At 41.5% G+C, this 27,975-nt stretch overlaps 4 protein-coding genes across 6 annotated transcripts; 1 reads left to right on the top strand and 3 right to left on the bottom strand.

Annotated features, from left to right (window-relative positions):
• Positions 1-2,064: 2,064 nt before the first annotated feature.
• c1qtnf4 (C1q and TNF related 4) lies at positions 2,065-3,642 on the top strand (the record flags this gene model as incomplete). Its single annotated transcript, XM_084540725.1, has 2 exons — positions 2,065-2,421; positions 2,821-3,642. 2 exons carry the CDS (start codon positions 2,065-2,067, stop codon positions 3,640-3,642), a joined length of 1,179 nt encoding a protein of 392 aa, XP_084396851.1.
• A 5,624-nt stretch (positions 3,643-9,266) lies between these two features.
• On the bottom strand, positions 9,267-12,793 carry ndufs3 (NADH:ubiquinone oxidoreductase core subunit S3). The gene is made up of 7 exons (XM_084574999.1): positions 12,701-12,793; positions 11,705-11,770; positions 11,523-11,620; positions 11,243-11,392; positions 9,962-10,087; positions 9,740-9,859; positions 9,267-9,547 (listed from the first exon to the last, which is right to left on the bottom strand). Exons 1-7 carry the CDS (start codon positions 12,753-12,755, stop codon positions 9,377-9,379), a joined length of 786 nt encoding a protein of 261 aa, XP_084431125.1. The 5' UTR covers positions 12,756-12,793; the 3' UTR covers positions 9,267-9,376.
• Positions 12,794-14,221: 1,428 nt separating this feature from the next.
• Positions 14,222-17,685, bottom strand: ptpmt1 (protein tyrosine phosphatase mitochondrial 1). Its single transcript, XM_084541717.1, has 4 exons — positions 17,199-17,685; positions 15,698-15,778; positions 15,248-15,439; positions 14,222-15,030 (listed from the first exon to the last, which is right to left on the bottom strand). The coding sequence occupies exons 1-4, from the start codon at positions 17,343-17,345 to the stop codon at positions 14,902-14,904; spliced, it is 549 nt and encodes a 182-aa protein (XP_084397843.1). The 5' UTR covers positions 17,346-17,685; the 3' UTR covers positions 14,222-14,901.
• A 1,887-nt stretch (positions 17,686-19,572) lies between these two features.
• prc1b (protein regulator of cytokinesis 1b) lies at positions 19,573-27,965 on the bottom strand. 3 transcript variants are annotated; one of them, XM_084540948.1, is made up of 15 exons: positions 27,850-27,965; positions 27,459-27,591; positions 26,327-26,449; positions 25,387-25,620; positions 25,100-25,270; positions 24,868-25,017; positions 24,625-24,772; positions 24,395-24,531; positions 23,714-23,809; positions 23,224-23,370; positions 23,020-23,130; positions 22,802-22,915; positions 21,671-21,850; positions 21,506-21,540; positions 19,573-20,301 (listed from the first exon to the last, which is right to left on the bottom strand). In XM_084540948.1, the coding sequence occupies exons 1-15, from the start codon at positions 27,858-27,860 to the stop codon at positions 20,253-20,255; spliced, it is 1,839 nt and encodes a 612-aa protein (XP_084397074.1). In that variant the 5' UTR covers positions 27,861-27,965; the 3' UTR covers positions 19,573-20,252. The 3 variants fall into 3 exon arrangements, with proteins under 3 accessions (XP_084397074.1, XP_084397075.1, XP_084397076.1); XM_084540949.1 differs by lacking the exon at positions 21,506-21,540; XM_084540950.1 differs by lacking the exon at positions 21,506-21,540 and having other exon boundaries at positions 21,748-21,850.
• Positions 27,966-27,975: the final 10 nt, after the last annotated feature.

Raw genomic sequence — 27,975 nt, 5'->3', positions numbered from 1 at the left:
AATAATAATAAAAAAAAAGCTTATTTTTGCATCATGCACTGAACTCATTGTGCAAATGTTAGCAGGCTAGTGTTAAAAACCGAGGTGATGAACATGGTAAACCTGACTTTAATCAGTCACCGTGCATTTAGCTCAAAGCGTCACGGTGCTCCAGCACGGCTGTGCAGAGCTGTTAGCAGGGCTGTGGGCCCTTTTCTTTCTAATTAATCAGCTTAATAAGCAGTCCCATCAATACACCCCGTCTCGTGTATTTCATAAATGACATAACAAGGCTGATAAACGGCGGTGAAAACCATGGCGTCAGCTGAACACGGAGGACGCTCCTGTGGGTCTCTGAACATGATAAGCCGTGTCCTTTTGTTTTGACGGTGCTTTGAAAACGCTGACAGCTCCACCTGTGTGTGTGTGTGTGTGTGTCTACTTCCTGTTGGTTCATTAGAGGAGGACAATGAGACAATGAGAACCCTTGTCTCTGCACAGGGATAGCGTGTGTGTTTTGTCTTCCAGGCTGTTTATTGAAGCCCCGTGTTTTTCTGATGTGCAAATGTGTGTTTGCTGCATTATGTGGGGGATGTGTTGGATATTGTCTGTCTTTGTGGTTTCAAAATTATATTTTACTACAATTTGCACTTTTGATGGCATTTCTTTGCTTTACTGCAAAAACTCAGCTTTAAAAACTGTTTTAAACGTATTAAAATAAAGGACAAATTACTTAAAATACGTAAAATGATCTGACAATAGAACAGGTAAATCTATCCAGCCTCAAATAATCCACAGATATCTTCAAACTAGTGTTTTTAGACTGAAAATGGGTAGGTTTGTATTGATACAAGGAAAATATTTAAGAGTTATTATCTTTTAATCATGCTTAATGTGCCATCATCTTTAAATAAGGTTATGTGTTAGGCAACATATCTTAAGATCAGGACAGCTTACTATCGACTGATATGAAAAATTCTGCAAAACACCGAGTCCCAAACTCTGAATATGATCCAGAGGAATGTGATAAGTCATGGCTATGTATAATTATCTTTAGTCTCAAAATCAACACAGTTAAGTTTCATCCATCCACCCTTAACTTCTCCCTGTAGCAACTTTTTCCCCTCTTGTTGCGTGTCATTTTCTCTGCTCTCTCTCCAAACTCCACGTTGAACAAAGACAGAAATGCAAAACAAATAAATAGGTGCATAATTCAGATTTCTCCAAGTACGTGTGTCCCCTTTGCAGTCATTTCTACTGGTCGTTATGCATCTCTTTGTGGTATTTTACACGCCTTTTATCATTGCTTTGTGTCTGTTTGTTTTTGTCATTTGATCTGGTCCGGGCCCTGATCACTCGGTCCTTTGAGCCTGTGTCTGTTTGACCCCGTTCATTAATATTAAAAATAACCTTTCTGGGACCGTGAGAGACACTCATTAGTGGTCTCTTTGTGTCTCTTCTGTGATCCTTTTTGCGGCTGTCAGTTCGTAATTCTTCTTTAGTCCTTGCATCTATGTTTCTTTGTTTTGTGTCTCTTTGTGGTCACTTGATTGACTTTCCAGTAGCTTCAAACATATCTGACCTTGAGGCCCCCGTCTCCTCTTGTGTCCTCTGGTCTGTGCCTGTTAATTTGAACCAACAAACCAACATCAGTCAACAGGAAAAACAGGAGAAACTTTGCTACACACACACAAAAAAAAACTCCAAACAGAGTGATCTCTAATGAGGATCGTTAGTGCGTGAAATAATGTGACGGGACAGAGACTCTACAGTGTGGAAATTAATGAAACTATTAGTACAGAAGTTACAATCAATGGAAACTAAAACTAATAAACAGAGTCCTCAGGCAGTCATGAGATGGTGGAACTAATGCTGAATCAAGTGGAGGGAAATTTATTAAATCCCCTTCAGCTGCATCTTAAGAGGAGCAGAAACCAGACGAGGACAGAAACATAGGCAGCCATGTTGGATCTGCTCCAGTTCGCCTGGTGATCCACGCTGCGTCTCCTCGAAGGTCATATCACACCTGAACTGTTACATCAAACCCATTTCTGTGTCTTCTTCTTAAACATTTCTGCAGACGCGATGCTGCTCCCATCGAGCGTGCTGATTGGCCTGCTGTGCCTGAGTCACGCGGCCGGCGTGGCGGCCTTCGCCCGTCTGCTGGACGACGTCGAGCTGCGCTCAGCTTTCTCCGTGGCGCGCACCAACAGCATGGAGGGCGGGCCGAAGATGACGGTGACCTTCGACACCGTCTACGTCAACATCGGCGGGGACTTTGACACCAAGGCGGGTTTGTTTCGCTGTCGCATCCCCGGGGCCTACTACTTCTCCTTCACGGTGGGGAAGTTTCCGCATAAAGACCTGTCTGTGATGCTGATGAAGAACAGGAACGAGGTGCAGGCCATAGTGTATGAGGAGAACGCCGGAGAGGAGAGGAAGGTGAGTCTCAGACTTCGGAGACACTTTCTTTGTATAAATGGCTGCTTCTAAGATGCAAACCAGTGTTTTCAAATCCTGAAATGTTGGACATATTATAATCAAGAAAACTCTGAATGACTAAACTGGCTCCAGTTGTGTATTTGCAACAAGTGGCATTGAGCTTCACCTCAAACCCAGACTGTAGGATTTCAGGATGTATATTTCCTCTCTAAAGAGTTTACAGTGTCTCTTTCAGAGGGCTTGTTTGTGTTGGGGAATGAAAGCAGAGCAGAGGGGATTATTCCCCCTGAATGAAGAGCAGCGTGAGATAGATGTCTGGATTATGCGTCTGTGCCTGATATAAAACAGGCCGAGATGTGACTCCTTGGCTGGGTTAATAAAGTCTGCCTCAATCCTCAGGTGCAGAGCCAGAGTGTCATGCTGCAGCTGGAGTTCGGCGACACCGTCTGGCTCCGTCTCCATGGTGACCCTCGCTATGCGCTCTACAGCAACACCGGGCACTACACCACCTTCAACGGCTACCTCGTCTACCCCGACATCTACGGCTACCAGACGCACCACCACCAGGACCATCCCGCCTACAGCCCCCAGCAGCCCCAGCAGGACGCCGGCCTCCTGCAGAGCAGTAACCAGGCCACGGAGCAGGTCAAGACCGCAACAAAGGACACGGTGAAGGAGCAGGAGCTGCAACCAAGAGAAGAGGAGGAAGAGGACGAGGACGACGAGGAAGAGGATGACCAGAGATCTGCCTTCTCCGTGGGCCGCACGCAAAGCATCGTGGGAGTAAACCAAGTGGGCCTGCCGCAGCACCAGCCGGTCAGCTTCGACACGGCGTTCGTAAACATCGGCGAGGACTTCAACGTGACGGAGGGCGTGTTCACCTGCCGGGTTCCGGGGGCGTACTACTTTTCCTTCAACGTGGGCAAGCTGCCCCAGAAGACGCTGTCCGTCAAGCTCATGAAGAACCGCCTGGAGGTGCAGGCGATGATCTACGACGACAGCCAGGGCGAGAAGGCTCTGCAGAGTCAGAGCCTGATGCTGTCGCTGAAACCAGGAGACACGGTCTGGCTCTACTCCCACCAGAGGGACGGATTTGGAGCGTACAGCAACCACGCCAAGTACATCACCTTCACCGGCTTCCTGGTTTACCCCGACTTCCCCGCCGCCGCCTCGACCGCCGCCACCGCCAGCAGCCAACCACACGCAGACAAGAAACCCTAGCTGCAGCGCAACACTTAGGGACTGAACGTTGTGGTGGAATTCATGCAAGATGGAAAAATCTAAAAGTCCACAGGAAGCATTGAGCAGCAGTTTTTTGGGCGGCACTGAATGCTGCTTCGTGGACGTCTTCCCTCTTCATATGAATTCCTTCACAAAGTCACCGGGACCTTGGACTGAGTGTAAAGTAAATCTCTTCAATTTTCAGCAAATGGCTTCCCAGGATATGACTCCATCACGCTCAGATGTGAACATTTCACCTCATTATGACAACTCTGTCATTACCTACTCACCTCAGGCCCCAGTTTAATTTAGCTGCCTTTTTTTTACATCTCAAAAAAATAACACCTGTGTCTGCTTGTACACCTGATATAGGAAGAAAGAATAACAGCTAGCATTTAATTAGACTAGAAACTAAGTCAATATCTAGATCATTTACTGCAGTAAAAAGTAGAACTACCACAGGATAATACATCGGAAGTAAAAGTATAAAAGTTTCAATTGGCAAAATTCATGCATTAACCCTATAATGCCAAATATAACATATTTAATACATGAGATCTCAATCTGAGACCCATCATTAATGTTGTCACTGACTTCAACGAATATATTTACTTAGATGAAGCGACCTATAATTATTTCATACTACTACATCGTGTTACAGTAAAATCATGTGGAAAAGTCATGAATCAGATATGATACAGCAGGTTTATAAGGTCATTTATCTTGATGCACTACGCCTGCCACAATGCCAATTTTTTAAACTTTTTTGACAATTTGTTCTGATTATTTAAAAGATTAAGATGTCATCTAATCATATGCATAAATTTATTGCATATTTGTAGAATTTTTTTATATGTATGATTTTTTTTTGTGCAACTTAATGTTGCAGAGGTGAACTCGTCATAACCTACTTAATCCACATTTTGCAACGCAGAGGAGACGTTCATATAAAACAAACGTATGTTTTTCAGTTCGTCTTTACATGAGCGAGAACAGAAGCAGTTTTTTTTCAACCGGCATTTGGCAAAAAAAGAACAACTAAACTAAAATACAGCTTTACACAGTGCACAGTATTTTTCATACAAATCTCATCAATACATGGCCATGAATTCCTGATGTATCAAATATGACATAAAACAAAAGTCACATGTGGAAATGTCCGTCAATATATTTTGAATTTTTTTTATTTTTGTGATTTTCCGTTTCAAATTTTAATTTTCTTCTGAGTAATTTCATACGTCAGGCTCCACAGGTTTAATTGTGCATACTTTATTTTTCTTTAAATACATAATGAAAGTAATGACAAGCAGATATTAGGCATTTCATTTTAGTAACATCAGCTGTGTTTTCCAGTATTTCCTGACTCTACCATAAGATTCATATCTACTTACATTAGATTACGCTATAAACCATTCATCAGGAGTTTACGTTGCTTATTAATGCTAAAAGAGGTGACTTAAAGTGAAGAAACTATCACTTAATGATCGAAGGGTCCTGGTAGTAACTGTATATATCAGATCATTTCATAATTGCTGTAAAATGTAAAAATAAATTATCTGTTTCATGTTTAAAATCAGCTGAAAATTAAAATACTCAATCTAGTACATCACAATTGTACCAAAGTAGTCCAGTCTGATAATTCAGGTCCATTATTTGAGCTGTAGCTGAGGCCGAATCCCTAAATTCATCCAGTGGTAGATTTACGGTGAGGTAGATAATCACAGAGTTCTCATTTTTAGGTGAAATATTCCTCAGAGTGCGTTTGTTATCCTCGTCAAAGACTTGGTGTTTCTGCTTCGTATGTCTCTAGAGGCATGTCCAGCGATATGAACTCTGTGTCTTGTGTCTTTCTTTTTTGGGAGTTTGGTGTTTACTCATGCCGACATCGGCCGCAGCAGGAGCAGAGGACGGCGGGACAAAAAAAAAAAGATAAATAAATATAAAAACTGAAAAAACTGGCATGGTTTTGGAAGTGTGCAGAGCTCCATATCCATCCCACTGTTGACCACATGCCACCTCTGGGCCTGCGGGGACGTGGAGCGTAATTTGATTTCTAATTCTAGCAGCGTTTAATTCATATCTTCAGATGGCGTCCACTGTGGGGGAAAATTGAATTGCTTCTCCCGAGGCCTCTGAAATATGCATGTCTGTTTAATTTCACACCGCCGGGAAAATAGATGACGCTCTTCAAATTGTGATGAACCCTGACTTTATGAAATCACCTCCTCGGCTGGAGAGGAGGCACATGAAGTGATTCTTTTCTTTTACTGAGCATTTACTTTTTTTTATTACAGTTAACTGGTTGTGAATTTATGAGAAGATAAATTCTGATATAAACTGTGGTCTCTACACACCTGTGTGCTACGAACAGGCCAATTTATGAAGCTCAGTTTAATGTCAAACTGTTTTATTTAAAGAAATCATAGTACGTTTAAGGGTTGTTTCCTTCATTTGATTGTGGCACTCAAAGAAAAAACACATCCAAAGTTATGCTAATCAGTATTTTTGTGTTAATAACGACTATGTGAAATGTTAAAGGGTTGCTCACAGCATCACGACCCGGTTTTGCCTTCTGTAGAACATTTACCTGCCTGCTTGCTTTACTGTTCAGTTCCAGCATTATTCAGACACAACACAAACACGTTAGTTAGCATACAGAGCTAGTTAACGTGTTAGCATTTAACAGATGAGTGTTTTCCTCAGTGGTTGGTGGAGACCAAAAACAGAGCTACAAACTGAGTGTTTATTAGCATTTAACAACCAGATGTCTGCTGCTGTAGTTGGTGGAGACCAAACACAGGGTTAAAAGTATAGATTGTTTATTAGCGTTTAACAGCCAGGCGTATCTCTCTGCAGTTGGTGGAGACCAAAAATAGAGCAACAAACTGGGAGTTCATTAGCATTTAAATGCCAGGCGTTTCTCTTCTGTGGTTGGTGGAGACCCAAAACAGAGCAACAAACTGAGTGTAGTATTTAGTATTCCAAACTCTGGAACAACAAACCGCTGCACGTCCGTGAATAGATAACAGGTAACTCTGGACTCAACAGGGAATAGCTCTAGCGTATCATAACAAAATATTGGTGAAATGAATGAGTTTCACGGTAGATAATGTGTTATTTAGAGGTTGCGTTTCAGTGCCCCAGTCACTCCCACTATATGGATATACGGATGTAAATATTGTCCGAATAACTCCAAATGACACCAGAAAGGTCCAGGTCCAAGTGTCATAGTTCCGGGAAATCACGGAGACTCTTTATCGGTCCGATTACTGCACGGCCTGCATGCGGAGCGCAAACAATAATGATGGATGGATTTCTGATCCAAGAGACACGGTGACGCGTACGAGGAAAATGAAGAGAGTCAAAGTGAGCAGCAGAAGAGAAATCAAAGCTTCAGCAGGAGAGTAATGGGTACAAGACAAGAAAAACTGAAACAGTGTTTAATATTCAGCCAAATCTGCTCCAGTTTCCAGCCTAGCAACTTGGAGCTCCATCTCTGAGTGGTGTGAAAAGTAGTTCACAAGTTAAAAATAGTTTAAAAAAAAAAATAAAAACACTGCTGAGTTTTGAAAAGGCAAAATGAGGTCTCTTTCTCTCTCTGTCTTTCTCTTTGTGCATTCAGCTTGAAATAAAACCTGAAAAGGTCGGTTTAAATCCCAGCGGTGCGGCCACGTCGCTCAGTCAGAGTGTAAAAAAGTCCTAAAAGTCTTCACCTCACTGTGATCTCTCTGTGGCACGGAAGGAAAATGGACTCACACCTTCTCTGGAAAGCTAATAACCGTCAGCGAGTGTCTGGCTTCAGGCCGCTCTTCATCACAGCCTCACTAATCGACAATTTCCCGTCCTTTACGGGCTGCAGTGACTTCTAAAAAACAGACTAAATTCAATTTTTTTACTTATTTCTCTTTCTTCCACAGTTTGACGTTATACTGTGAGAGTGTGGTTTCTCCATTTGCCTCAGTTTTATTTGTCAGAAAATCTGAACCAGCCTGCAAACCGCACAGAGCTCCAGGTGTGTAAAGGTGTTTGTTTGAGCACACGCTCCGAAGCACATGTGTGTGATGCATGCACGTAACTAAAAATACAAAGACTTAAAAAGATACCGTCTAATGATTGTTCGAGTAGCTTCACGGGCCTCGGTCGACGCCTGCTAACTGTGTGTTTTTATTGATCGGTGATTTGCCTGTACAGTGTTTGACAGTGCGTCTGGATGTTTTCTGGTCTGTGCTTCTCTGTTTCTGAGCAGACGTGGGTCAAAATGTGCATACGTCGTTCAGTTTTACTTGGGAATAAAATGAGCACGTCTAACAAATCCAACCGTTCTGGGAGGAGATAAATAAATAAAAAAATAAAGCTCAAAAGATCCTGGAAATCATTTTGACCCATGGCTCGTGTCGACTCTTTGATATGTTTTGATTATTTCTTACGTGTGAAACGAATGCTTCAATGAAAATGTTTGACAAAATAAAACTTAAAACGTACAGACTGGACTGTTTCTGTGGCCACGACGGTGGATGGATGTGTTCAGAGAAAGCTTCAGCTTTACCTCTTTTATTTATTTTATATTCTGTGCTGCAGCGCTGCCTGCTGGCTGAATGCAATGTCTAATAATAGGACGTAGTTATTGAAACTCTTCTTGTGGAGACAGAATCACAAAGATATCTGGAATATGACAAGGTTGAGTAAGTACTCTATATGGCCAAACATATATGGACACAACCAGTTAGTTCGACGCACTGCAGCTGAAGAAAACACATGCAAATCTAGAAATCCCCTGCAAATGACAGTGGAGATGTCTCCAGAGCACATCGAAAAGTGACCAAAGGCCCAGAATAAATACAAACCCCAATTGGAATTAAGTTGGGACGTTGTGCAAATAAAAACAGCTCATATTCAGTTGAACACGCTGCAAAGACAAGATGTTTAATGTTCAGACTGATGAACTTTTTGCAAATATTCACTCATTTTGAATTTGATGCCTGTAACATGTTCCAGAGACTCTTTACCACTGTGTTAAAGCATCTTTCCTTGTCACAGCACTTAATAATACAGGAAACAGGAAGCGTATGCACTGATCAGACATAACATTATGACCACCTTCCTAATATTGTGCAGGTCTCCCTTGTGATGACTCATCAGAGAATGGACATGGGCCTTCTGAGGGTGTCCTGTGGTGTCTGGCAACAGAATGTTGTTAGTGGGGGGGCCTTTGAGGGGAGGGGCCTCTGTGGATCATCCCACAGATACTTGATCAGTTTGGGATCTAGTGAATTTGGAGGCCAGGTCAACACCTTGTGCTGTTCTTCATGTTTTTTTTTTTAGTTGTTCCTAAAGTGTTTTTGTGTGTGTGTCTGTGTCAGGCTGCATCCTGCTGGGGATGGCTGCTGCCATCAAGGAGTGTCATTGCTATGGGGTGGGGGTGTCTGGTCTGGTCTAGGTGGCTGCTACATGTCTAAGTAACATCCACATGTATGAATACCAGGTCCAAAAGTTTCCCAGCAGAACATTGAACTGTCACAAGATGGTTTAAATGTTATTCACTTCTCCTGTTAATGGTCATAATGTTGTGGCTGATTGGTGTATGTAATATGTACATTGAAATAAAAACAAGAGCGCCACAAAAATACTTTACAGACTTTTTTATTAGTAGTTTTATTTACATAAATATCAGGGTTGTCGTCGTTGAGGTGCTGGAGTCCCAGAATGACACAAACAGACAGAACTGTGGGACTCATCACTTCTTCTCAGGGGCGCTGTCGCCGGCCTCCAGCTTGGGTGCAGCCTCTTTGGGCTCTCTGTAGGCGGGGAACACCTCCCAGGGCGTGTTCAGGTCAAACTTCCTGAACTCCTGCGCCAGCTCCAAAGGCTCAGCCACCACACGCTTCAACTCGTCGTCGTAACGCACCTGCAGCAGGAAACACGATTCAGTTAGTTTCACTTTTACTGTTTAAGTTAAAGCCTGTTTTTGCGTTTTCAAAGTAAAAATTGGCACATTTTAAAAATATCATATTATCTTATAGAAAAACTAGTCTTTCCAGCAGACAGCGTCTCATTTTGTGAAGGCTGAATAAAGCTGACTGTTCCTGGTAGAACTCACCTCTACGTATCCTGACAGAGGGAAGTCCTTCCTGAAGGGGTGACCCTCAAAGCCGTAGTCTGTCAGAATGCGCCTCAGGTCCGGGTGGTTGGCGAAGAACACCCCAAACATGTCCCACACCTGTCAAAAGACCTGTCTCAGTTTGTCTGTGCTGCTGCCAGCGTGAAGGACGCGGGTGTTCTCTGATGAGAGACTGTAAGGATGCTTCAGAGCGTGACTCACCTCCCTCTCGTACCAGTTGGCAGCCATGTGGACGGGGACGGCAGAGTCCACCGGTGTTAACTCATCTGTGTACGTCTTGATGCGCACACGAGAGTTGTAGCGCAGCGACAGCAGGTGGTAGATGATCTGTAAACAAACACGCCAATGATCACTGTAGGAACATTTAGACAGCTTGTTTGCATCTTAGATTAACAAGAACGGCCATTTAAGGAAGTAGTGAATAAAGAACAGGGATGTCCTGATCAGGTTTCCTGGCCACTGATCCAATATGAAATAAACTAAAGTTCCTCCCTGTAGCTTCCTAAAGTCTGTCCTTGTCTTCCTTGTCTTCTCCTAGAGTGGACTGGATTCAGTCCAATAAATCTTTCTGTCAAAGTTAATGTAGTGTGGAGAGGGTAGCTGGTACCTTGTGTTCTCTACTCCACAAATGTTCTGGTCATCCAACGCTGCCATAAACTCCCTAACCCTCTCTGGAAGATGTTTCTCCTTGATGCTGTCTCCAGGAAACTTTTCTCTTCTTTTAAACGTTCAGTGTTTGTTGTTGTTGTTCGGTTTTATTGTAGCTGGTCTGATCTCCTACTACCACCTCATCAAACATCTACTAACTGCTGTCTGACTGACTTCTTCCACACAGCAGACATGTTTAGTCACGTGATTTTGGTTCTTCTTCTAGGATTTTTTTTGGTAGCTTTGATGCTAGCCAAGAAGAAGATGCTACAGGGACGTAGTTTTGATTCATGGCAGACCTAAAATATATGACTACGAAATGACTTCAGCCAAGCCCGATCACAATTAGATCATCATGATACCGATCGGGACAAGTCTAATAAAGACAACTAATCTGTTACTGTAGGAATAACCAACAACACACCAACCTACCAGTCTTTCAGAACTGGAGAAACCACCTAGATGAAACAAGAAACTCTACAAGTCCAGTTATCCTTGGATATACAAGAACCTGGATGACTGAGGCACCTTCACAGCTGCTTTTACCCAGTTTCCTCTTGAATCACACATAATTAGGCACAGGTAGGCATTCGTTATAACCCGACATGATTGTGGTTACGCTGTCTCATTTACTTGGAGCAACAGACACAGCTACAGTCACTTTGAACAGGAAGCGATATGACAAAATCACAAATCTGTCTCCAAGGCTGCACCCTAACACAGCTTTTTATTCCCGTTCAGTTAAATGACATGTCTGTGTGTGTGTCTGTGTGTGTCTGTGTGTGTGTCTGTGTGTGTGTCTGTGTGTGTGTGTGTGTGTGGCGCGTCAGCTACCTCGAAGCGGTTCTGCCGTGTCGGGATGTCGACAGCCGTCAGGTCGATCATGTTCCTGAACTGGGCGTTGGTGTGGTCCCTCAGGAAGGTCAGCACCGGGATCACTCCGTCAGGATGGATCATCACCTCCAGCTCATTATAACAGGTCACCTGCACAAACACACATTTTCCACCAGGATTCTTAATATTTTAGATTATTGGCCGGCAAGAACAGCTGGGATTTACAGATAGTACATTAACGGATGTGTCGTTAGAAAGGAAGGGTGGCAGATAAACTGACCTGGACCTGCTGGACGTATTTAGGCATTATCTCGGCCACATACTCTCCGAACGCTGCCAGCTGCTTGTGAGTGACGGGATCACTGGGCCTGACGGTGGCTGCAGGAGAGAGCAGAGGAGGTTGGTTAGGCAGAGTCAAAAACAGCCGTCTTGTACGAACAGTGTCTGTTTGTGTGTACTCACGTTTGGACTCAGTGGTCGAGCTCTGAAGCCGGGTCTGCTGCTGGAGGAGACACGAACTTCTGGCAACTGAGGAACAAGAAGCAGGAGAATAAAGGGTTAGGGTACAAACTAACTCTCCTCTAACATCCACTCAAAACACAACCTTTTATGTTACATATATAATAATTATATAGCTTACATATTACTTATATATCTCATATATTATGTAAAATTGATATATCTTGCATATTTTATATATAAATTATAGGATCTTATATATTCTTCATACTTAACCTTCTAGCTATACACATCTCTTTACATCTGACAAATATTTGTTTATCCCATTTACCCTATATTTTTATATACTTGCATATTGTATATGTTGTATACACACACATACACAAACATATATATCTTATATTTTACCCCATATTTTCATCTTATATGTACCCCACATATATATATATATATGTTGTTTATATTGCATATATCCATTTTATACATTTCTAACACATAACGCTTTTTATTTTCACTGCTTTTATACTTTGTTTTCACGACATGCTGCATAATACTATTCTATATATTAGTATTACATTTTATATATACTATTATTGTGAATTATTTGCTTAATAGTTGTAGCTTGTTCCCTGTTGTTGGGTTAATTTAGCACTTTTTGACATTGATACTTCAGTATTTCCTGCACTATATACAATGTCAATCAAGTTAAATCTAATCTACTGACTCACTGGATCAATAAAGCATCTATCTATCCACCTATCCATCTATCTATCTATATAGAAATAACAACACAAGCCGTCCATCCTTGCTGCTGTTCAGCTATTCGGTTCCGTAACGGTTAGCGTTAGCATTAGCTAGCTTAAAGGTCAAACCAGAGACGTTAGCCGGATCAAAATGACATAATACACTTTTCAGACGAGCGCAAATGGACGCAGACTCGGGTTAAATTACCACAGCGACAGTTCAGTGTAAACACAGCAGAGTTTTTAGTCAACGTACTGTTATAACTCCTTCCAAGTCCTCCGCGGACAAACCGCATCAACGACGCCGCCATGATTGATCTCTGGAGTCGGTTTACCTCGGGCAGTAAGACGCGGCTGTTAGCGAGCTGGCGCCTCCTGGTGGACGGGGGGACAAATAACATCCAACCAAAAAAAATAATATTTGGTTGGACCTCCTTTAGCTTTGATTACAGCACACATTCTCTATATCATTGTTTCTATAATCTTCTCCAGTGTCTCCAGATTTATTTCCATCCAGTGTTTCATTCATTTTTCACCAAGATCTTGTATTGATGATGGGAGAGTCTGACCACTGCACAAAGCCTTCTCCAGCACATCCCAAAGATTCTCAACGGGGTTAAGGTCTGGACTCTGTGGTGGCCAATCCATGTGTGAAAATGATGTCTCATGCTCCCTGAACCACTCTTTCACAATCTGAGCCCCATGAATCCTGGCATTGTCATCTGATCTATGATCCATTGATGGAATAACCTGGTCATTCAGTATATTCAGGTAGTCAGCTGACCTCATTCTTTGGACTCATAATGTTGCTGAACCTAGACCTGAGCAACTGCAGCAACCCCAGATCATAGCACTGCCCCCACAGGCTTGTACAGTAGACACTAGGCATGATGGGTGCATCACTTCATCTGCCTCTCTTCTTACCCTGATGCCCCCATCACTCTGGAACAGGGTAAATCTGGACTCATCAGACCACATGACCTTCTTCCATTGCTCCAGAGTCCAATCTTTATGCTCCCTAGCAAACTGAAGCCTTTTTTTCCAGTTAGCCTCACTGATTAGTGGTTTTCTTAAGGCTACACAGCTGTTCAGTCCCAATCCCTCGAGTTCCCTTCACATTGTACGTGTGGAAATGTTCTTACTTTCACTATTAAACATAGCCCTGAGTTCTACTGTTGTTTTTCTACCATTTGATTTCACCAAATGTTTAAGTGATCACAGATCACCATCAATCAGGATTTCTTTCCGACCACATTTCTTCCTGGAAGACGATGGTTCTCCACTATCCTTCCAGTTTTTAATAATGCGTTGGACAGTTCTTACAGTTTTAGTAGTTTCTTCAATCTCCTTAGATGTTTTCTCTGCTTGATGCATGCCAATGATTTGACCCTTCTCAAACAGACTAACATCTTTTCCACGACCACAGGATGTGTCTTTAGACATGGTTGTTGAAGAAATGAGAAGCTACTCATTGCATCAGTTGGGGTTAAATAACTTGTTGCCAGCTGAAAGATAATCACCCATGCAGTAATTATCCAATAGGAGGCTCCTACCTATTTGATTAGTTAAATCCAGGTGGTGACCTTTTAGTTTGCATCTAATAGAAAACAGTTAATGGAACAGGTCATAAATCATTTTAATAGTTCTTTTACCTTCTTACACACTAAACTGTCACAAGTATTTTGACTAAATTTGAAAATTTGAATTTCACATTCAGTTTTCCAGTTAAAAAAAAAATAGCTTTACAGTCAAGTGGTTTCAAAATACAAACCAATACTGAGATGTTAATGCACAACTTTATTATTTCACAACAAAGTCTGAAATACACCACAGCATGCAAAATGATCATCCACACTTCCTCACACATAACTTCTGAGGTATTCTTCAGACTTTATTTCACACAGAGCATCTTTGTGCAGAAAAAAACAACGACAACAACTAACAGTGAATCTACTTTCTTTAATCTTCAGGGTCAGTTTGCTGCAGAGGTTGTTTTTACTGCTTCTCATTCTGCACACATGCACTTATCAGGTAAATACCAAAAAGATTGAAAATAAATAAGAATAAACACCTGCAACATGTCACACATATTTATTTAACATCATTGTTAGTCATGAGGCACTGTGGGAACATACTATAAATGTAAAATAAATGTTTGAATAACGACAGTATATGTATTTATATTTGGCTGAACATAGTGAGCTTAAGTTTAAAATGATTTGAAACTGATTTGTCATTGATTAACTAAAAAAACAAATTTTCTGTAAAACTCATGAAAATCCCATTTAAAAACTTAATAATTTGACATTTGCTCTTCAGTGGTCGAGCATTACGTTAAGGTCGACCAGCTAAAGAGACACAGAGACAACCCTGTGTGTTTCAGGTCAGCGTGGCTTTGATCAAGGCTCTGAGTTCAGTCTTCCACTTCAGCGGGAACATAACGAGGTCCGAACTTTCTCAGGTGGACTGTCCACACACCTGCTGGTGATATGTCTTCAGCATGTCCAGCTGGGCGGAGCGCACCAGGACGTGCGGGCGAACTGAAGCCAGCTTCTGACAGGCCTCCTCTGGAGTCCAGCAGTGTAACTGTTAGTGAAAGAAACAAGAAGAAATCCCTGTGATGTTACAAGAGCTTTAAAATGTTCTTGATGACATACAGCGAGAGTTTTTTCCTCCACAATATCTGCGTTAAAATCTGTCTGTATCATCATCCATTTTTAGCATTACCATGTAAACGGTTAAGAATCTCTGATCGGAACGGTTTAAATCAGGTTAGAACCGTTTCTCACAGTGACGTACTGACCCGTATGAGGTACGCAGCGGCTAGCGTGGCGCTGCGGGACCGTCCGGCCTTGCAGTGGACGTACACGCTGGTTCCCTGCTGCCTGTGCTGCAGAGCAAACTCCACACCCTTGTGCAGGTTCTCCAGGCTGGGGACGCCGGTGAGGTCCACTGTGCTCAGCGTCAGCTGCTCCACGCCAGCGGCCTGCCACTCCTGCACCCAACATCAACAGTCAGTCATTCATCAGGGGCTACACATAATGAAACCAGCCCTCTGGTCTTTTTACGCTTCAAACGGCTTTAAATATTACCTCAAATGTAAGTACTGAAGCTGATGTACACACAATCTCTTAAAGGGTCTTAGGAAACTTATACAGGATAATAATACTGTATAAGATGCTGCGATGTGACTGGGGAATGTTTTTATCTTTTATCACACAGAACATTTGAGGTTCAAACGAATTAAACTCACCTCGCCCGAGTTGCAGAAATACGCGGTCTCGTACTTCTCATTCATGGTGATAACCCCTCGGACATTTTCTGTTTCTACCAGCTGCAACACAAGAAACGCCGACCGTCAGTTCTCAGAGCCGACGACCATTTAGCATCTGAGGTCAAACTGAGAGGTGCCCTGGTTTGAACTGGTTTGAACTGTATATCATGTGCTACATGTTGACGACTTGAGCGTGACAGGGTCAATTCAGAGTAATACCTTAATGAATCCTACAATTTACAAAGACAGGGAAATTACAGAGAGCGTCTGTCAAAGGGCAGCACTTTGTGTCTTGTGACGTGTACAGTACAGTCTCACTTCCCTTGAATGAATAAAATAAAATAAATTAAATGTCAGGGATGACAGGAACAGAAATTCCCATTCTGGGTCACAATATGAAAGAGAAAGAAGATAAGTCCTAATTATACGACATTATTTGGGACCACAACTGAGGGCTATTTTCATCATGGACTAAGAAACTCACCTTTACTTATATGAAACGGTGCTTTTGTCTGAAATCCCTCAACACAAGCTTTAAAGTATGAACTGTTTCTACCCTCAGGTGTCTCTTGATTTCATTTCTTTATTCTTATTTACTGATTTTTATTAAGGGAGATTTTTTATAAAGTAAGACTTTAATGCAGTTTTTATTTTAAATCTTGACTCTACACCCCTGTACTGATCTTAGGCTTGTTGATTTTCCTCCACCTATCATCAGAATATTTCCTGTGGGTCACATTAATTAATTATTTAGCAAAAAAGCTAAAGAAGAAAATATAATTCATTCACAATCAGCTCTTCTCATGTCAGTTGTTCTATTTTTGTTTAAATTCATATATTTTTTTTTCATTTTTGACCATGATCTGAGTCAACCGAGTCTCAGAAATTCAAAGTGGTTCATCATAAGTAGTGCCTTTAATAGATACCTGTTGAATTTTCCAATATGTTCATTCAGTAAGTTAACAGGGGAACTCTTTAATTTTACAGTTTTTCCAGACTCTCTCTGTTCCAACATGATTTAAAATCCTGTATATAAACTGATAAAATCTGATTTTCAGGCTCCAAAGATAAAGAAAGAAGCATATCATAGTGCTTTTGTCTACGAACCCTTTCATAAACTAGAAAATTAGAAAATGACTTAAAAGTTTAACACTCTTTTTTTGCTAATTATTATTATTATTATTATTATTTATTATTGATCACATTACTTGTTGCTGGTGTGATTTATTTTATTTATTTATTTTTTTAACACATTCACTTTTTTTCAGAACTCGATTTATGGATTTAACTACGATTCTTTTTTGACACTTAGGTATAATTAATATTTTTTAATAAATCCCTAAATATTTTTATATATATATATTTAGATTTCTGATAAAAAATCTATTTTATAAAATCAATATTATATAAAGTTTTCTTGTTGAGTGTTATGGAGTGTTAGAGAGAGTTAGCCAGAGAGGCTCCTGTCGGACAGTCTCACCTGTTTGGTCATGGATCTGAACGGCAGAGCTCCGAGGACAACCGTCTCGTCCACTCGGTCGAACCACCGCCTGGACGACACCTTCTCCATGGCAACATTGTAGGCTAAAGTCGGGTAGAAGAGTACTCTTGCTAGCACCCCGGACATGACTGAGCTGGTTTAATTTAACAAACTAAAAAAAATAAAACAAAAAAAATCAGGTTCTACACTCGGTCAGCGTCTCATTACAACACCTTGTTGTTGTTGTTGTTGTGCCCCGATCTCTGTGTGACCCACAGACTGTGTATGAGTCTCATTTGTCAACCGGTTAACGCGTGTGGGCTTCAAGGATGAATTCAACTTCCGGGTCAGGTTCCGACAGCGAGACTTCCGTTGACGATCCTTCGGAATAAATGTCGTGATTTCAATAACTACAATGAATAGCGATAATAATTTATTTTAAACCCAGAAACGTACACAATACTAACAATAAAGAAGCAAAACAAGATAATAATTAACATTTGTATTGGCGAGAACATCTGTTTGAAGTCTAGCAATTGTTTGCAGGTTTTATTTTGAAAGTGGGGCGTTTCCGCACCAAATCCAAATTTTAAGACCGATTTTTGCTTATCACATGAAACCAGTGAAACTCATTTCCCATTTCCTTGAAGTCAGCACGAAGTTGCTTGGCATTCTCAGAATTTCTGCCCGTATATAACTATAATTCTTTGTAATGTAATTAGATAAGTTAAAAGACTAAAAATGAAGGGAACACTATCTAACAGGGGCCGATAATGAGCCCAAAAAATAGAACCTATGGAAATGTCACAATTCCTCCTAAATTTGTTCCATAAAAATTTATAAGCAACTAAAATGTATATATTTTTCTATTTCTATAGGTTTTTAACACTTAAACATCGTCTGAATCAATCAAATCAAGTTCAAAGTGCTTTATCGAAGGTAGTGGATTTATTACATGGTTTCCAATGAAATTTATTACCGATTATCACTCCCAGACTTTCTCAGTTCCAACATCCCATCACGATTAATTTTGATGTTCAGGGTCCAAAGAGAAGTGAAGAAATATACGCATCAGTGCTTTTGTCTGCAACCCCTCACACAAGCTTTAAACCCTTGAACATTTCATGTTTAAATGTCAAATGACAAATATCTGAGTTCTCTTTACGTAAAGCTGTGGTTAAAAGCTCGTAAACAATCTCCTATAATGGTGTCTTTAAACAGAACACGAGATTACTATTTTTAAGTTTTAGCTTTTCATAAAGACTGGTAGAAGAAGACCAGATGTGCTAAAAGAAAAAAAAAAGAAAGCAACAAGAAGTCTGGTTGTAATCATTCCAGATGCAATCAGATAAAACCAAACAATGTTTCATCAGTGTTGGATATTAAAGTGTTATGTGAGGGAACAGAACAGAACAGAAAGAAATGTTCTTCTTCTATCTAGATAAGATGCATCACACTCTTATTTCACCTTGTAGAAACCAGTTACAGCCGGCTTCGGAAAACTACTGATACACGAAAGGCCGCGCTCCTCCTATTGTCATCGGGTGGAGCCCAGACAGAATAAAACTTCTGTGCACACATAGTTGGGGGCTTCTCTTCTCCTACCCTTAAGGTGGTTAAGTTGAAGTCTCAGCGCTGACTCTGTACCTATTATCTGCGTGCCAAATAAACTGCCAGTTGGAGAGAAGTTGTCAGGTGGTCTATTCATAGTCAGCCTAACCTTTCCAATAGGTAGAAAGAACCTGGGCTGAAGGAGAGGGAAATATTCCTCCTTCGACATCAGCGCTGATTAAATTAAAGGACCTGGATGTTAATTTACCTGAGCCTTGTCAAACCAACCTTTAGCTAACAAGACTGATCTTTCTAACGAGTTTAAATCAGATGAGGTGTTGAGTTTTTCACCTTGAAATATTGATTTCATAGTAATTTGAAATATGGCATGACATAGCTTTTAGTTCTGAGAAGTGAACCAACCCTTATATGCTGCAGTTTGTATACAAAGCTTATCACAGTCCAACGGGTAAATGGTTAAACTTCAGTCAGGGGAATGTGCTGACACGGACGCCAGATAAGGTCACCTACTGAAACCCGAGGCTCACATTGTGTGGACTATGTTTATTTGTGTTGTTGGAGCCAAAACACTTGACATGGAAGTAAAGCACATAATTATTTTCTACCCTGTAAAACTTCACTCACTTTAAATCAGATTCACACACACCTGACGGACTGGATGAAGCAGCACTGGTAGAAAAACCACATCATCGACATCAGTGTGGATGTTGATGATGTTCAGTTGCACTAATACTTTTAATCACAAATAATCTACAACCAAAAAGTGTCCACCTTTGTTTCCTTTTAACAAATACGCTGGAGATTTTGAGTGAAAACGTATTTATTATATTTTGCCAAGCGTTTCCAAAATCAGCCATGATAGTGAATCCGTGTGATTTAACTACATTTAAACAAATACGTAGCATTTCACTAAATAGCACCTATGTGACCCTGTGGAGTTTCTACAAAGAGGACAAGGAGATATAGAAATATATACACAAATAAAATACATTTATAAAAACAGATTTGGATGGAACAGTGTGAGTCTGCATAAAAAGTACACCAAGCACTGCAATATATTTTCTAAAAAAAAAAAAGAAGGTGCTATGTATTCTTAATACATTTGGTCTGTAACCCCAGATTGCATAACTTCAGAAAGACAAACTGTCTCTTTATAAAATAACAATGTGCAGGGTAATGTACAGAGAACAATTGAACATTTCAATAACTGGAATACTGGACAGCCAACGTAGTGTTAGTTTACAAATATATTTTTTTCCTCCTGCAGACAGCGATAAACCGGGATCAGACTTTGAGAGGTGACTCTTTCTCCCTCATTCATCTGCGTCTTAACACTTAATATATTATTACCTTCATTTACACATATAAAAGCAGAGAGCAGTGGAAGGTAGCGATCCTTCTAGGACTGGAAGGAGGACGATACTACGAGCTGACCGTGAGAGTGCAGAGGTCAAAGGTTGGTGTTGGTGGTGGTGGTAGAGTTCAGGATGTCGTGCTGGATCTTGGCGTTAGAGGTCTTAGACAGGTCTCGCTGTGGATGAAGAAGGACAAGTTAAAGGTCGATCCCCCTTCGATGAAAAGACGCTGAGAAGCAAACGTCTCATCAGTAAACGTCTCCTGATCATGAAATGTCACAGTGTGAAGGCTGTTGGTGTCATTTAGCGAGAAGGCAGCCGCACAGAAACAGCTCGTGTAAGTTGGAGAGCGGCAGCAGCGGTGACAACATGAAGCGAAGCATTAGTTCAGGCTGCTCTGCAGTATGCACGGCAATGATCTTAGCACACGAACCTGCTTTATTCAAGTCTTGTTCATTCAAATGTAAAGTGTCTGACTGTGTCTAAAGCTGTAGCATCACTGGATGATGCTGTTGGGCCGAGCGGCAGCCAGGTCTGAGTCAATCCTAACTGGCCTTTGTGTGAAAATACCAGGTATAAACACGATGATTCATGAAATTAACTCCTCCATTTAAACCACATCAGAAACTTAACAGGAATTATGTAAATCACATAATTAAGAGCCTTAATGCTTTGACTGACAGGCGGGTGTCCTCACAGGTCGCTAGCTCTCTGCCTCAGCTTCACTCACTCTCCAGCTCTTGGATCATTTTTTTTTATTTTTTTAAATGAGCTGGGAGTCAGGTCGAGTCAGACACAGTGAATCTCTTCATTAATCCTACAGGTGACGTTGCAGAAGGTTCACCCATTTTCAGATCCAGTCCACGTTTGAACCAAACCTGGTCTCATCCATCACTAAACACTGGTCTCTCTGCGTCCTCAACACTAACCTGGACAATGGCCCCCGTTATCAATGTGTATAAACTATTTTAGAAAAATGAAGGGATGGTGGGAGGAAGCCTGCAGAGTAGTGAAGGGTGTGAGAGTGTCAGTTTGTGGGCCACTGTCAAGATACGTTGAATGTGCCTGGACGGTGTGTTGGCCCAATGAACACCAGGTCCTGGTTAAACAGCGTACAGTATTTCTGCAGCTTCACTCAAAATATTGTCAAGGAAAGGTAAAATAGTTGCCACAATGACAAGCTCATAAATCACGTGTCACTGACCTGGACTTCCTGGAACCTACTTCACGTCTCATGAGTGTTTGCTAACACGTTAAAGCTAAAGCCGCCTGCTAACCGTCTGTTTACGGGTCATTTTACTCCTTGATTAGAGGCATGCAATAACAGTGAATTAAAAGATATTAGTGAGGATTACACGAGATTTCAGGACGCAAACACACCTTGACTGAACAGATTCAGTGTTGACCAAGTCCCTCTAAAATATAAATTTACATCATTAGCATTTGTTCATCATCATTATCATCCTACCACCGTACGCTTGAATGTGTTATTGCTCCGAAGCAGAGAGAAAAAAAAAAAAGATTAGAGACAAAAGTGTAAATTACCACAAACTCTGAATATGTGCTGGCAACAGAGGCTATGCTGAAGTTACGCTGTGGACTAGCGGGGGTCAGCAACGCACCACTCAGAGGGGTCCCCTTTGACTGGGCCACGTTCTCTTTGTTGCAGCCCTGGAGTCTTGGGTGAGGTGGTTTACCGCCACCCGGCGTCCGCGCTGCTGGAGTCTGAGCGATGAACGGCAGGAGGGAGTCGCATCAGACGAGTAAGGTACAGAAAGAATCACACAAGTCATCAGAATTCAACTAATAAATTAAATACAACACATGAAGTCATACACTGCCTGACCAAAAAAGAAGTCTCCACCCGGATTTAACTAATCAGACAGGTAGGAGGCTCCTATTGGATAATTACTGCATGGGTGATTATCAACAAGTTATTTAACCCCAACTGATGCAATGAGTAGCTTCTCATTTCTTCAACAACCATGTCTAAAGACACATCCTGTGGTCGTGGAAAAGATGTTAGTCTGTTTGAGAAGGGTCAAATCATTGGCATGCATCAAGCAGAGAAAACATCTAAGGAGATTGAAGAAACTACTAAAACTGGGTTAAGAACTGTCCAACGTATTATTAAAAACTGGAAGGATAGTGGAGAACCATCGTCTTAGAGGAAGAAATGTGGTCAGAAAATAATCCTGATTGATGGTGATCTGTGGTCACTTAAACGTTTGGTGAAATCAAATGGAAGAAAACCAACAGTAGAACTCAGGGCTATGTTTAATAGTGAAAGTAAGAGCATTTCCACACGTACAATGTGAAGAGAACTCAAGGGATTGGGACTGAACAGCTGTGTAGCCTTAAGAAAACCACTAATCAGTGAGGCTAACTGGAAAAAAAGGCTTCAGTTTGCTAGGGAGCATAAAGATTGGACTCTGGAGCAATGGAAGAAGGTCATGTGGTCTGATGAGTCCAGATTTACCCTGTTCCAGAGTGTGTGACCTTTTTTTTTGGGTGGTAACTTTGTTTTCGGCCAGGCAGTGTATATTGATGAGTTCGGAGCCAGAATCAATCAACAAACAAGAGGAACCATGAGAGAAAACGTGTTTCCTGTCATCCTGAAGTGATGCGGATTCCTTCAGTGTCGTAACTTCTTTTGTCTCAAAAATAAAAACCAACCTTATTGGCAGAGAGGGGGAGGCGGGGCACAGGTGAGCGACAGACGGTCCCGCCAAAGACGGAGCGCATGGTGCTGTTAGAGGTGGCGCTAGAGATGCTGGAAGTTGCATTAAACTGATGAGAGAGAGACAGGACGTGAGTTAGTACTGAAAGGAACTTAATTTACTATTAAAGCAAGGTTTTATACTTTCTAGATTAAAGTAAAAAATGAAACTCACCTTTCTGGACTTATTTGGCGTGTTAGTGCCGAGCAATCTGCGTTTGGTTGGGGTTCGCACTGCTGTCCCGTACAGCATGTCCTCCTCGGTCTGTTTGCTCTTCTTGAGTTGCTGATAAGATTTCATACAGAGGAAGTGTCAACGCATTCCTCAGAAAAACATTATGATACGATTACGACTGATACAACGGATCAACTCTTTCACCCTCTCTAGTTTCTCCTGTTCCTTCTCGACTCGGTGCAGCTCCCACTGTTCCTCCACGTACTGCAGAAACTTCTGGCCGTTCACTAGAAACTCTCGGCCCTGCTCGCTTTCCCACTCGTCAATCTGGGCTTTTAATTTCTTCTCAAGCTTAGAAAAAAAAAAAAAACACAAAATACACACAAAACATTAAGATAAAGAACAAGATGTTTTCACTTTAGAACAGAGGTGTCAAACTACTTTTGTTTTAGTGCAAAGAAGAATGTGTACATCATGAATACGTTTAATGAAGTATCCTTTTATTGTATATTTCTTAAGAAATAGAAGTGCAATTGTAGCGCATTGCTGTCTGCATGTGTTCTGTCCTCTACTCTTGGACAAATAAGGAAAAGCACTTACTTTATTGAATATTGAAAGACTGCAATTATTATTTTTCTTATAAATTCTGCAGCCAGAGTGTCTAATCTGGCCACCGGAGGTGTTCATGTCTTACCTTTGGCAGACTTTTGTGCAGCTCGGTTCTCTGTTTCTCCTCCTTGAGCAGATTTCCTCCTCTGTTGGTGAATCTCGTCGGATCTGTGGCTTTTTTCTGTGAACGAGAAAGATCGCGATCAGCCAGGTGGAGTCACTTTGTATTCTTATCAGAATATGAGTCTGATAAAAAAGCCATTTTGATTTCATTTTGGGGCGTGTCTCAACTGACACAGAGGAGAAAAAAATAAAATAAATCTATATGCACCTGGATAGTGTTACAACCAATCAGAGCCATTTAGAACAAACTGGGTTTTAGGACATCAAGTGTCAGACGGTAAAAACTGGTATCAGGGATGAGGGCTAAAAGTTTGTCTTCCCAAAATAATATAAAATGAATAATTTAATACCAACTGAAAAAAAATTTCTTTTTATTCTTAGGGTGCTTGATCAACCACTGACATTCCACCTAAATAGTCTGATCAGCAACTTCTATAACGTCTTTTATTTATTTATTCTGTGCAGCACTTTTTATATAAAGAAAGTTGGTTTTGATTGGATTACAGATCAGATGACACATAAGTTAATTTACCAGCACACACTCAAAATGGCCTCAAACCCCAGGTACCCTAGCAGAGTAGCTGAGTAGCTGAGTAGCTGAGTAGCGGTAGCTGTTGAATCTGTTTTTATCAAATGTCCTCACCTCCAGTTCTAGGAACAGTCTCCAGCTTTCTTCCCAACTGTTGACCCCGTCAAAAAGTTCTTTGTGATCCTCATAATGCTGCTTCAAGCGCTGGATCTCAGCGTCATGTAGAGTCAACAGGTCTTCGGTAAATTCCTCTAGAAACAGTCAATTACAGCGTCAGAAACAAAACAAACCAACACAATAAAGATTACTAGAGCTATCGATAGAAGTCAAACAAGAGAACCAACCGCTAAAATACGGTGCAAAGGCCTGCCGCTGGTCGATGCTAAAGAAACACTTCTCCCAAAGCACGGCGATCTCGGAGCGGATGGCGTCTGTGACGTTGCGGATGTTTAGCAGTTTGAGCTCCTCCAGGCGCTGCACTTCTGCTTGTAACTGAGGAAGGATGATAACGTGTGAACTCGACGGCACAGCAGAAACCGAACCAGGAAATCAGCAGCACACAGACGGGGACACTTGACTTCACTCACCGCTTCCAGGTTCCTCTTCTTGGATGAGACCATGTGTTCGTTGAAGGCCTCCCTCTCCTCCTGGGGAACCTGCAGCCTGTCCCACAGCCGCTGGATCTTTTCTCGGTGACTCTCGCACATCGCCTCGTTCTCCACCTTGCGTTCCTCCAGCTGCATGGTCGACATCAGTCAGTAACTCAGCAGACGGCTATGAGCTAAATCTAATGTTATTGTATTAAAACAATGATCTTGCCTGACAAAGAAGCAGCTTGAGTGAAGTAATATTGTCTCTGGAAAGGCAAAAGGAGTCCTCGTCCTCACAGACGATGTCCTTCTCAAAGCTGGTCTCAGGTACGTGGTCCAGCTCTCCCATGTACAAGATGATCTGCCTCTTGATGTCAGTGAACTCAGCGTATCGTCTTGCCTGTTAACATGAAGTAGAACACCTCCGGGTCAAAGACAGTTTACAGATGTTTAGGACAGTTTGTGGTCCTTTACAGTGATTTGTTATGGTTGTTCCAGACATGTGAGAGCTCTGACCTTCTCTGCGTTCTGGTTGGCGATGTGCTGGGAGAAGCTCTCCAGCTGCTCCAGCGAGGGAACGGAGTCCGGAGCGATGCCGTAGGGCATGGAGCAGAGGATGTCGCACAGGTCCTGGTCCTGGTCCAGCAGAGCCTTCAGCTGCTGCATCCGCTGAGTCTTCTCCTTCAGCAGAGCCTCCATCTGGGTGCGGATGTTCTTCTCTTGCTGCAGCATGCTGATACCGTCCTCCTCCTGAGCGCGCACACAGGACAATAACAAATCCACATTTTAAGAGGTGCCTCAAATGTTCATAGACTTCAGACCCCTTCAGGACCCACCATATGAATGACTGATATTATCATTATATTCTTTGTCTATTTATAACTGATTTACACTTAATCTCTCTTGTCTCTTCAGTTATTAATTTCATTTCCTTTGACTTTTACATATTATGAGTTTATTAATGTATTATTATTATTTTCTCCTTAATGAAACAAATTGAAAACGCTAAACATTTTATTCTTTCTCTCCATTTTTTGTCTATTTTATTATTTCCCTTTTCCTCCTTTAGATGCCGTAGCTGTTCTGTGCCAGTTGTTTTGTCCCTGTCCTGTAAGTGTTTGTCTTTGTCTTCAATAAGAATTATTTAAAAAGATAAAAAAAGAAAGAAATCCCTCAAGCCATTTTTATTTACCACTAAAATCACATTAAACCGTATAAAGCTATTCATCAACCTGCTGTAAACGACAACAACTGAGGCATCAAGGTAAATTATTAAGAGTTTCTTAAGCGATATATTGTGAGTAATACCGTTAATGGTTAATACTGTGGATAGTTACAAAAATTAAGGAAATGTGGTGTTGTGGAGTCTGACGTCTAATGTTTGAAGGCATAGACCCTGAGAGCTCTCAGCTGTTCTTCAGTATAAATGATTAATAGTAGATTTTTTCGCCGTTACCTCGAACACAGGAAGCTGAAGCTCCAAGCAGAGTTTCTCCATCTCTGTCCTGCATGTTTGAATGCTGTGTATGAGCCTCTTCCTCAGAGATTCCTCTTCTTTGATCATCATCTCCAGTAAGTTCTGTTGGAGTTACACAGAGGATCAAATCAAACATGCTGGATGTGAGGAGACAATGCACATTAGTCAGCGTCATCCTGTGGCTAAATGTCAACTGTTCCAGACAGATGTTAAACACTATTTGAAGCTTGTAGAGGTTTAAATTTATAATCCCACAACATAACAGATGACAAATCTCAAAAACAGAAGGGACACATTCGGACAAATACTGACTAAAAGCAAATGAAAGCGGACAATGCAAGCTTGGCACAGATACACCAAGAATCAGTCCTCATAGAGCAGCTATGTAACACTTAAAAACATTTTTCACTAAGAGGAAACAGATTTTAGCGTTTTGAGACTTGCAGATAACCTGATCCATATGAATAATTTAAACTCAAACACTGATTTTAGCCAACGGATGAATATTTACAGAAGGCAGAGGTACGAAACTATCACACACAACCAAGAAACATTATGTAACAGCACAGTAGCCTGGATATCAGGCCAATATATCCATCTTTTCAAGAATTTTACTTATTTATCATTTTATTCAGTGCACTAATATTGCAGTACTCACATATTCTTACTTATCGAGTCATTCCATGCATGTTTGTTTTCTTAAGAGCAATGGTAGAGTGACTTATCTTATTACACACCTTGTATTTTTGCAGTGTCTTGTCCTGCATAAGTCAAAAAGAAAAACAGGTGCAACCCCAAAACCTAAAACTACTTGGTTGATCAAAACCCAGACGCCTCTGAGGACAGTGTATTCATAGGAAAGGGGGGCTTTGAATAGTTTCCACCAGCCTAGTTTCACCTAAAATGATAGCACCCCCACCCAGTTCAAACACACACACACACCCAAACTCCATTCATTCCTTCATTCATTCATAGATGCCTGACTTCGGATCAAAGATTAAACCTCGGTCGAAACCCCACAGGTGCTGGTGTGAGATATTTGAAACGTTCAGAGTCACCATTGCACACCCACACACACACGATGCTGTCCTTAACACACGCCAAAGCTCACCTTGATGTGGTTCTTGACAACATTGGTTCTCTGGAGTCTCTGGTCCTCGGGGATGCCGATCTCCTCCCAAATGTCCTTCAGATGGCACAGGGCTTTATTCAGGCACGACACAGACTCCGCTGCGAGCACCTCGCTAAAAGGGTCGGACAAGCACGATCAGACCTCTTACCAGTAAACAAGTTTAATTACGTGCTCATTCAAGTCGCTGGTGACATTAAAACCAAACACAAAACACAGAATCCACTCATCTCACAGCCAACCGTTGTTGACGTTAGCTAGCTAGCTAGCAGTTAGCTACTTGCTAACTCAACTAACTTTCGCTAAAAAAAAATGTCAAAAACGCTTTTCTTCACAAACAATAACTGCAAAAAAATTTTAAAAAATACTTTACCTCTTTCTCATTTTTAATTCCGCACTTGTTTGTGATTACAGGTAAACAGTCTAACAACTTTAACGTGTCAGAGAAGAAGCTACAGCTCGTCTCCTCCTCGGTGCCTGCCTGCTGCTGCTGCTCTGA

The sequence above is a fragment of the Chelon labrosus genome (genome assembly GCF_963514085.1).
Source record: "Chelon labrosus genome assembly, chromosome: 3".
NCBI classification, from domain to species: domain Eukaryota; kingdom Metazoa; phylum Chordata; class Actinopteri; order Mugiliformes; family Mugilidae; genus Chelon; species Chelon labrosus.
The sequence above is the reverse complement of the archived record's forward strand: the minus strand, read 5'-3'. Positions and strand labels throughout refer to the sequence as shown.